General features: G+C 50.0%; 1 protein-coding gene across 1 annotated transcript; it reads right to left on the bottom strand.

Annotated features, from left to right (window-relative positions):
* Positions 1-2625: 2625 nt before the first annotated feature.
* Positions 2626-11199, bottom strand: Dynll2 (dynein light chain LC8-type 2). Its single transcript, XM_052756870.1, has 3 exons — positions 10996-11199; positions 7496-7634; positions 2626-4619 (listed from the first exon to the last, which is right to left on the bottom strand). The coding sequence occupies exons 2-3, from the start codon at positions 7625-7627 to the stop codon at positions 4482-4484; spliced, it is 270 nt and encodes an 89-aa protein (XP_052612830.1). The 5' UTR covers positions 7628-7634; positions 10996-11199; the 3' UTR covers positions 2626-4481.
* Positions 11200-11202: the final 3 nt, after the last annotated feature.

Raw genomic sequence — 11202 nt, 5'->3', positions numbered from 1 at the left:
AGAAAGACATAAAAGATGAGGCATTTGACATATCATGAAAACACACCAAGTAGCTAGACTCAAAGGCTAGCTTTTGAATATTACCTGGTCCCACTTACGTGAAATGTGAATAGGCAAATTCTGAGACACAAAATAGATTAGTGGGCTGGGGAGATGACTCTGTCTATAAAATGCTCGCCACACAAGCTTGAGGACCTGAGCTTGATTTCCCAGGATCCATGTTTGAAAAAAAAAAAAAAATCAGGTGCAGGAACTGGAGAGAGAGCTCGGCAGTTAAGAGCACTGGCTGCTCTTCAAGAGGACCTGGGTTCAACTCCCAGCACCCACACTGTAGCTCTCAACTGTCTGTAACTCCAGTTCCAGGGGCGCTAATATAGTCACCAGACATACACATGTTGTACAGACATGCATACATGCAAAATCACCATAATTTTTAAATTTTTTATTGAAAAAAAAAAAAGAAACAGATGCACTGGCACATTCCTGTAACCCCAGCACGGGGGAGGCAGAGACCAGAGAAAATCTGGACTTGCTGCCACCCCGTCTAGCCAAATCAGCAAACTCCAGGCTCAGTAAGACTGTGTCTCAAAAATTAAGAAAAGTGGAGACACCGAGTGCCAACCTCCGAGCTCCACACATGGATACACACAGTAGATTAGTATTTTCTAAAGGCTGAAAGGAGTGGGAATTGACTACCAACAGCTGCAGGGTTTCTTTCAAGGGTACGTTTCAGAGTTGATGTTGCACAAGTGTGTGTCTGAGATATACTAAAATCCACTGAGCTGTGTACCAGCAGAGTTCTGTAGGGGACCCAGAACCTAGCGACAAACCAGTCCCTCCTGCTACCTCAAACCAAGATCAAGCCTGCCTGTAAATCAGTTGTCGAAGCTTACACACCACTTGTCCTGGCATCCACATGACTTTAGGTGTTTCTGGTCCTGGACTTCCTCCCCTGTATGTGTGCGCATGTGTGGGGAGGGGGAAAAGCTCTCACAATGTGTGTGAAAATGATCTTGACCACCCCCCCCAACGGTCTCCTCAGATTTCTTAGGCAGACACCTTCATTTCAATCCACTTTAGGGAAGCAGCGTTTTCTTCCTATACAGATTATGGACCAGAAAGGCCAAACAGCTTGTCCATTTGCATAGTGGACACGGGCTGGGGCTAAGACAGCCTCACACATTTCCCCCAACACTGCTTTCACATGTTCGACTCTCTAAAAAGCCTAACCGAGGTAGACATGTATTACAAACAGGCGGCCACAGCAGGAACCTGGCCCTCTTCAACCTTTTACAGGCCTCTATGAGCACAACAGTCATCCATGGAGGATTAGGGCTAGGCCTAAACCTGAAGGTGTACCAATGAGAACCCCGCCACCCATGCCACTTAACCCGAACTCTGGCAGTGCTACCAGCTGAGTGGGTTCGGGACAATTCAGTTTGCTCATCCCAAAATCATTTGACGAATGGCCACTTCTGAGGGCTCAAGCAATGTTTAAAAAATGAAATTCATCTTATTCCTCTTCCAGAGCTGGCAAGCAAGATGGTCTAAAGCTTGCTATCCCTCCAAGATTCTTCCAGAAGGCCAGGTGACCCGCATCAAGGGGGCTGCTATGACTGGCGAAGGCTGTTTCCATCTGGCCAGGAAATACTTTTCCAGCACTTGCTACAGATGGGCTCAGCTATGCTTCAAGATAAAGCAGTAGAGGATGTGGGCGGAGAAATAAGCAAGGCGGGTTGGCAGAGGCGATGCAGACAGAAGCGGTCAGGATAAGGGGAGGAGGAGGGCACACCATTATACATGATGTCCAGGAGTCTATATCTGAGCAAAGACTGACACCACACCTTGGACCTAGGTTAAAGGTTCCCAGGGCTCAGGGACAGGGGACTGACAGCAACACACCACAGTGGACATTCCTCCACTGTTAGGCTGTTGTCTCTACCAGGCAGCCTCCATTCATCCCCAGTGCCCTTGTACTCTAGAGGGAGGGGACTGACTCCGAGACCTTTTTCAACGGGCCAGAGGCAGCCTCAGGCCTGGGAAAAAGTGCAGCTACTGATGCCCCTTTTCTCCACTCCACCTGGACACAGCTTTGAGTGGCTGTTTCCTCTTCAAGAATTCCAGTTCCCATCTTCCTCTCATGTGGCCCTATTTATCATTCCCTTCCAGGGCTCTACAAGATGGGACCGGTCGCCAAAAGTCCTGCAGAATGAGACCAGACTTACCTATGTAAGTAATGTTGTCACGGGTGTCATTTGGAACACAAATAGATGACTCTGGGCCCTACAGTGCCATCATCACAGCTGAACTGTGAACTGAGGCCTTGTCCTGGTACACCTCAAGGCTCCAGGTGTCAATTACTAACCAGAAAAGGCTGAGCAACAAGGCGGGGTCTTCAGTCCCTTAATTGATCCCTTGGTACCTCACTGTCGCACAGGCAGTCTTCCCAAGAGCCAGCAAACCAGATTCAAATCTGAAGCCCTGCCTACCACCACCACACACTGGGCACACACTCCATTCTCTTCACCTTTGGAAAGACCACCCTACCCCACCCACTATGTGGCACCAACAGCACCAGGCCAACCAACTCCCCACACCCCCAAAGAAACCCCAACAGCTCAGAAGTGCATCAATCGACCTTTAATGTCCAAAAGAGGCGTGGATGCAGAGCATAGATGTAGCAGGGTCTCAGTCCCTGCACCAGAAATGAGAGATGAACAAAAACTAGACACTTCCAACTGGCCAGAGTCTTGGAGGGCAGGGAGAAACACACATCTGGACGTTCATTAAGAAAAATAAAACCTAAAATCAAACATTCAATCTTGTACCCAATGAAAGGTTTGAACAGGGAACTCAGTCACTAGTTCCCACCCTCCCTGCCAGCACTTTAGAGATAAAAAAAAAAGCTCAACATACACTAAGGGCTTTGGAGGAAAGGACATTCTCCTGCCTTCCCCCACCCTCAAGGATGGGCTGGGGGGAAAAAAGCTAGATTTCCCCACCCCGTACAGTGTCAACCCTACTCCATGTTCTGAATGTGATTCATTAGAACCAGCAGCTCAATTGGCAATGACAATCCCCACCCACCCCATCATGTCAACAACAGCCGAGGTTTCCCTTGCACTCTCTGGAAGGTCCTCCCACTCACAGCCCTTCTCCACGTCCTGACTCACGAGCTTGTTACTGTACTTCAGACCTGTTCCAAGGAGCCCCTCTCGGCCCTCACTTCTTCCATTCCCACTTCCCACAAGAGGCCGGGACCAGCCAAGAGTTGACCCTGCCCCCAGATCCAACTCCAGGGCAGATGGCAGTATGGCCATCTTGTCCTGGGTGACCTTCCCAAAAACTTCCCCAGGAACAGCCAGCCACAGGGCAAAGCAGGGTGTCCACGCTCGATGGCTGAGGGGAGGAGGATGGTGTGACACCAACCTGTCCTCACCCCAACAGGTAACAGAAGTCCACTTGGAACTAACTGTGCCCCCTACATCCCCGTACACCCTACAGAGTCCACCTATCCTGCCCTCCCCTCCCTTCTACCCCAGACCCACCCCACACACGCACACAGACAAACACAAACACACAAGGAAGAATCAAGGGGACGCTGATTTGGTTTGATCGCTAAGACCTAACTAAGGAACTACAGTCACCAGGAGTTCCCTTGCCAGCCAACAGGGCTGCTCTCAGAGAACTGAGGAATGAGAAGAACCAAGGGCTAAGCGGGGAGCGGATGGAAGAAGGGAAAGGGGAAGAGTCAAGCTAATCCTACTCCCCACAGCCTTCCATGCCATGGTGGCCGGAGGAGTAAGGAAGGGAACCCACAAAGACACAGCCCTTACTTAGAAACCCTGACAGACAGACAGCAAGACGAGTCTGCTCCCCAATCCCACACCACAAACACATCTCAGGGCTCTTAAAGACTGCACCCACCCACCCTGCCCCAAGCCGTAATAAAGTCACAGTTCAGTGGAATATTCTCCCTGGTACTAGAGCAATCCCCCACCCAACTTCCTATCCCTCTCCTTGCCAATCCTACCACTGTCCTCACAGCCTCCGGCCCTCCTCCAGCAGCATCACCCCAGGAAGAGGCAGCTGCAGCGAGATCTCCACCTCCAGAGACCTGGTTCTAGCCCTCAGCCTCCTAGTCTCTCGGGCTTTGCTGAGGGCTTTTTCTTTTATACAGGGAGAGAAAGAGAAAAGGAGGGTGGGAGAGACTTCCTAGTGCAGTACAACCAAAAAAATATTTTTAAAGTCTTAAAAAAAATAAACATAAAGCAGCCTTCTTCCCCAGGCAACTAAACAGAAAGAAGTTTGGTTTTTGTTTACTGCGACACACACATGAAATCGAGTATACAGTCCATGCAGTAGCACAGCCATTGGAGAGGACTTCCTGATGCTGGCCCAAGTGCAAAACAGTCCCAGCAAGGCCGCCTGTTGGCCATCGCTGCCGCCGCCGCCGCCACTGACGCCTTCTCCTCGGCCTCCTAGCCTGACTTGAAGAGGAGGATGGCGACTTGACCCAAGTAAAAATAGATGAAGTGCTTCGTCTCGTGTGTGACATAACTGCCAAAATTCCGGCCCACGATGCAGTGCCAGGTGGGGTTATATTTCTTGTCAAACTCCTGAACAGGAAAGAAAACACAGGGAGGTGGTCAGGGCTGCGGAAGGGGACTCGGGACGGGGTCCCTCCCAGCAGTTCCAGCACGTGTATCGTGTTGTTCCCACCCACCTGGGCCGGTGTCCAACCCCAACCCTGCCGCCCCAGCCCAGGGCCTCAGGGCTCAGGTCTAAGACTGGCAACGGCACTCCTCCCTCATCAATAATGGAACGCCACAAAGGCTCCATTATTCCTCTCTGCCAAGGCTCTAGCACTCTACACCCCGATCCTCTCTCCATCCTCTAGTCACCCCACACCCAGACCCGCCCACCCCATGACTCCTCAAGGATGTCATACAGCATAGTAAAGTGGGACCTGATCACTCACTGCCTCACACATTACTAAACCACCTTTCCACCCAGGAACAAACGGGGACTACTGAAGTACCAGGGAACAGTTGTATGGCAGGCACCATGTGTGATATGCCCACTAATTCCCTCCCTCTACACAATCCCCAGGTAAGCCCTGTGAGCCAGACAGTTCCCTAGCACACTGGGACTCAGCCCACACGGTTCTGGATATACCCTTCCACAAACCGTGAAAGGGCAGGAGTCCTCCACCACGGGCACATCAAGGCGGCCTCACAGCTCTTGTCCACTGGACGCTCCATATACTTGTCTAACTTCCTAAAAGCACCCACACCACACAATTCTAGGAGGTACTAAGGAACAAAGAAAGCCAAATGTAACTCCAATCCTGATTCTAGACTGTCTGAAGGAGGAAAGTCATCACACACTCACACTCACGCACACACTCTCTCTCACACACACACACCCCCCAGCCACATAAGGGTTCCTCCTCCTCCTCCTCCTCCTCCTCCCATGCTGAGAGACTATGAGTCTATTTTCTCCTGCTGGGTGAACTGGCAAAGACATCAATCATGTAGGACTGACTGTACCCCTAGCTCCATACAAAGGGAAGTTTTCATGACTTCCATGTCTGATTCTATCCTTCAAGGGTAGGAGAACAAGAGTTCTGTGAAACTGGAGACCCAACTGAGCACATCTTACTACTAATGCAGACTGCCACCACACTCTTATGCATCCTTTTTAGAAGTCCAGAGCTTAAAAGACCAATGATTGGGCCTACGCCTCTAGTTAAGACATGGGTCTTGGGGGCTGGAGAGATGGAGAGCAGTTAAGAGCACTGGCTACTCTTGCAAATGCCCCAGCACCCACACAGTGGCTCACAGCCACCTGGAACTCCTATTCCAAACAACCTAATCCCCTCTTCTGACCTCCACAGGGACCAAGCACACGTGTCAGGCAGACATACATGAAGGCAAAACATTCATACAATAAAAGATATAAAATAAAACAAAGAACAAAACACATGGGTCTTGACTAGAAATCAGGGGCCCATGCTATTACCCCTGGTTCAGCTGCCTCTTCAGTGGTAACCATTTCCACTCAGGTATTCATTTAGGACTTTTTCTTCTAAATGTTTACATTCACTTGTTTATTTGGGGGTGGTGGAGTATGCCATAGCACACAGGTGGAAGTTAGAAGACAGCTTGCAGGAGTCCAGTCTCTTCTTCCAACCATGTGGGTTTCTGGGATCAAACTCAGGTCAAAAGGCTTGGCAGCAACCCCCCTTGCCCAGTGAGCCATCTCACCAGCCCCATTTAGGAATTTTTCAATAACTCTAATGTTGAGCCATTTTTATAAAAATTATACTGTCAGCCCTCTGTGGGTTCTAACCAACCATACATTTAAAATATTCAGGAAAAAAAACCTACACCTATGTTGAACCAGTACAGATTTTCTTCTCTATCATTTCCTAGTAGTCCCTACAGAAATCAAGAGACTGAATATTCAAGGTCATTGGTTGGTTGGTTGGTTTTCCCCCCTTGGCTTTTCCCAGACAGGGTTTCTCTGTGAAACAAGTCCTGTAACTTGCCATATAGGCCAAGCTGGCCTTGAACTCAGAGATCTGAGAATGTAGGGAGGGGGTTGTTGGAGTTGGCTCAGCAGTTAAGAACACTTGTTGCGCCGGGTGGTGGCGGCGCACGCCTTTAATCCCAGCACTCGGGAGGCAGAGCCAGGTGAATCTCTGTGAGTTCGAGGCCAGCCTGGGCTACCAAGTGAGTTCCAGGAAAGGCGCAAAGCTACATAGAGAAACCCTGTCTCGAAAAACAAAAACAAACAAAACAAAACAAAAAAAAGAACACTTGTTGCTCTTCCAGGGACCTGAATTCAATTCCCAGCACCCATATAGTGGTTCACAACCATCTGTAACACCAGTCCCAGAGGTTCTGATAGCCTCTTCTGGCCTCCACAGGTACCAAGCATGCACTGTGGTACAGAGACATACACACAGACAAAATACCCATACACATAAGATAATCTTTTAAAAATAAGAGAACATAGGAAGAATAGTAAATATTGCAGATATGCAGACCCTAAGTCTTTTTTAGGGAAAAGGAAATGGTTCATATCATGAGGATTATAAAGGATACACCACTGTAAATGATGAAGTTCCCTAAAAATCTGTTCAGAATCATCCAGTATTCATTTAATGTTATTTAATTTTGAATACTGAATAGTTCTCAACTGGGACAGTAATATTAGTTCTGAAGTTTCTCTGCACAGTATTCCCTTCCCTAATGCCTTGCAGTGACATAATTATTTGCAAAACTAACCCAGTGTCAGCAGAGCTCTCATCAAGAATCACTAAGGCGACTGCTTTGGCAATTCAGAATCACCCCACAATCCAGCTGCTTTACACAGTTGCAGGGTTTTGTCTGAAGGGCTACACCTACTTTCTCAGAAGCTGCCTGCCCCGACCCCCACCCCTCCAATGCAGCTCAGCTGTCGATCCTCACTCATACTCCTGGCTTACCTTCTTGATATAGGCAGCAATGTCCTTCTCTATGTTGTATTTCTCCATGGCCTGTGTGGCGCAGTCAACGGCATCCTGTTGCATGTCCTCAGACATGTCTGCGTTCTTGATCACTGCCTTCCGGTCAGACATCGTGACACTGCAGTGGGAACAGAAACGTAAAGCTGACAACTTCTCAGTGTGGCCAAGAGACTGAGGTTGGGAGCCTCAGGGCTGGAGAGTACTACAGAAGGTGGAAATACATGAAGCACAGACAAGAGACATCAAGAGGAAGCTTATGCTGGGCATGGTGGAGCACACCTTAAATCTCAGCACCTGGGAGACAGAAGTAGTCGGATCTCTGAGTTCAAGGCCTGCCTGGTCTACAAAGGGAGTTCCAGGCCAGCCAGAGCTACACAGTAAAAGCTCCATCTCAAAAAAAAAGGGGGGAGGAGTTGGGGGGAGAGACACAAGCTTTCAGCAGAAATATGGTCTTTACTTCTTGGAAATACAGGGCAAGTTTAAACAGAAATGTAGATGTAAGATGTCATGTTTTAAAAACACACAAAAATGAATGGTCTCACTCTTAACAGATAGGTATTTCACACACTCTGAACTGCAGTACAACACCGATAGCCGTACAACAATGCACCCCAACTGTATCTTTCAGCAAGTTCATTACCTTCATGTTTTACGCCACTGTCTAGAAAATGGGGATTGCAGCGTTACACTAAGGATAAAACCAGTGGTTAACACCTAAACAGATTAATACCATTGGTCTCACAGCAGAAAACACCTGCTAGAAATTAGTATCCCTGGTCTCTGGTCCTGCCTGTGAACACTTGTAGTCTCGAGGTAATCTGGCCTTCTGTATCGATTACTTCCATTTTAGCAATGAGGTCAGCTCTCAATTGGAGGTTGTTTAAGAATTAACTAAGGTTATACGAGAGCATCTGCAAACAAGGAGAAGTCTATGCAAGAGGGCTGTCTGTCCATCAACCAACCAACACCTGTTTTTATAAATCCAAAGTTTTACAGGAAAACATTACAACAGCAGAGCTGAGTCCTAAAGACTATTCTGCCCCCAAAGCCTAAATAAATATAAAATAATCACTGTCTCCTCATAGAAAAAAAGGCCAACTCCACTTTGGTACAAAAAAAGGAGCTTCATACACAGGGTCTGGTGGCAAAGAGGTAATCATGACCTCTTTAAATATTGGGGGCTGGCACACCTCTAACTAGAGAAGCAGTCACATGCCATCACACCCCATCCTTCCACTCTCCTCACTACCATGTTCAATCTTTAAAGTGCAATATAATTGTGGAATTCCAGAATTTAGTCACAGCCAACAATGATTTGTCATTTCTCCGAATTTTTGCTTCCTCATGTAAAAATTATTTTTATTCATTCCAAAAGCATTAATGAAGGGAAAAGTTGGAGAAATATCTTATTATCCTGACAGGAAAGCCGAGAACTTTCCCTTAAATAAAAACAGGGCCAGGTGTGGTGGTTCACACCTGAAATTCTAACACTTGGAGGGGAGAGAGGTAGGAAGACTAGGCATTCAGAGCCAGCCTCAGCTACCATGAGACCCAATAAAAACACAGGACCGAGGACAGGGATGGAAGAGGGTGCGCCACTGACATGTGAGGACTAAGGAAAAGGTTGTTAATATTTTTATAGTCTTGTTTCATGGCCCGGCTTTCTGGGTCATGACATTCACCATCCAGCAGGCAACCAGACTTCCCAAGCTGATCCTGCATGGACCCTTCTACCCTGGCAGCCTCTGGTTATGTGAGCTACTTTGTAACAAATGAAATGAGCCACAGAATCCTGCCCCTGTCCTTGACCAGTGCCATCATCACACACAGCAGTATTGATTCCCCTCACCTCAAGTCCAAAAAAGCGCCACTGGTTGTGGTCTAGCCCAATGGAGGAAAAAAAAAGATGCTATCCCCTGAGTCAGTCTGACACCCGGCTACAAAGGAGCCTGACTGCTCCGGGAGAGATTCCTGGTATGGTTCCAAGCAGCTACTTATCTGAGTCCACACTACCCACTGGGTGAGATGAGAACTCAGAACATCAAATGCACAGAATGTACACATGACGGCTGCCAAGCAAGGCAACCCTTGACTGAACCCAAGGCACCTTGGCCTGACACTGTCCAATGAAGCAAGACTTCTTCCACTTAAGCAGACACTGGCTAGTGTTTAGATCAGAGGCCCCCAACCCCTTACCCCAGAGAAAATTTGGAGCTTCAAGGAATCTGTGGCGGTGAAGAAAAGGTCAAGAGATGCTGCTGTTCAAGGCTGACTAGCTCTATGACCTTGGGCAAACAATCACATTTAAAAACAGTGGCTGGAACGAGAGAAATGGGGCGATCTCCATGAGGTTTGAGCAAAGCAAAAGGCATCGATGTGTCTAGACCTTTCTAGAAGTGAAGAAACAACAATGTCACCCGGTGGCCTGTTCCAGGTTACCACTGTTTACAAATCCAGAGGTTGGGGGTGGAGTCTGGCTACAGACAACGAAGTATGAAATTGGCACCATTTTGCCAAAAAAAAGCTCACCTGCTTCACTGCCTCATTCAAGTCCAAAGGATCAACTTTGTCACAGTAATTAAAAGCTATTTTACTCTCCGAGAGAGAGCCTGCGATTACATAATGCTGGTCTTGTGACTACAATGCCACGATTCTTCACCCCTGGCCCCTCAGGCGTCGCAGAAAGGTGAGGCCGAGCCCCAGCAACCCCTATCCAAGGTGCCAGAGAGAAAGGAGAGGGAGCTGGATGCCCAGCTAGCCTTTCCTTCCCGGGGGAGGGGGAGTGGAGAGGGGGGGGCAGCTGGGCCTCCAGATAAAAAGATGGCCAAAGGGCCCCAAGCCAGCTTCCTGAGTCACGAGCCAGTAGCTCCTGTGAAAACGAAAAGGAGCACTCCAGGACAGTTCTCATCCTGTCCCCGGTCTTGCGACAAAAAAAAAAAAAAAAAAAAAAAGGCCAAGCCTCCAAATGCCACGGACCGCCTTGCACCATTCCTTAACATGTACAAACGTTACTGCTTCGCTTTGGATTTCCAGGGGGGCCGTACCCCCCACCCCCCCACACACCCCCACACCCCCCATCCCGTCCTCCAGAGGGCAGCGACCACGAAAGGCAGCAGCATCTGGGGATTGAAAGAGACGCATCCGCCGCCCCGCCGGGTCCGCAAGGCCCCGGCCAGTCCTCCGCCCTCCCCGCGCCAGGCCTGGAGCGGCGCCGGAGTGACCGGGCGACCTCTCTCTGCAGGAAGGACGCCCCGGAGGGTGGCGGCGGCGGTGGCGGCGGCGGGAGAAGCCGCGTCATACCCGAGCCCTCTCCACCCGCTCGCCTCACACCCCTAGAGGCCTCCCCGCACCGCGGGCGGGCTCCCCCGGGGGGCTGCGGGGGCCTCCGGAGCTCGGGCCGAGCAGCGCGTAGGTAGGGAGGTAGGGAGGTAGGTAGGTAGGGCTGGCCCCCGGGCCCCGGCCCCCCGCTCCGGGCTCACCGTCACGCAGGGCGAGTCCGCACAGGCCCCTGGGGAGCAGCGCTGGGCTGAAGCAGAGCGCGGGGCAGGGGCGGTGTCCCCTGGGCTCGTCCTGCAGCAGCAGCCACTGCCGCCGCGGTGTCCGCCTGCTCCCCGCAGCCCCGGAGCCGAGCGCTCGCGCCGCCGTCCGCCCTCCCGAGCTCCCCCGGCCGCCCGCGCTCACGCCTC

This window comes from Peromyscus californicus, unplaced genomic scaffold (genome assembly GCF_007827085.1).
Source record: "Peromyscus californicus insignis strain IS unplaced genomic scaffold, ASM782708v3 Scaffold_3__1_contigs__length_106647218, whole genome shotgun sequence".
NCBI classification, from domain to species: domain Eukaryota; kingdom Metazoa; phylum Chordata; class Mammalia; order Rodentia; family Cricetidae; genus Peromyscus; species Peromyscus californicus.
The sequence above is the reverse complement of the archived record's forward strand: the minus strand, read 5'-3'. Positions and strand labels throughout refer to the sequence as shown.

Excerpts from the sequence above, each read along its gene's own strand:
- Dynll2 (XM_052756870.1), bottom strand. The coding sequence starts at position 7,627 with ATGTCTGACCGGAAGGCAGTGATCAAGAACGCAGACATGTCTGAGGAC. Across the intron at positions 4,620-7,495 it reads TTGCTGCCTATATCAAGAAG|GAGTTTGACAAGAAATATAA; the intron begins GTAAGCCAGGAG and ends TTTCCTGTTCAG.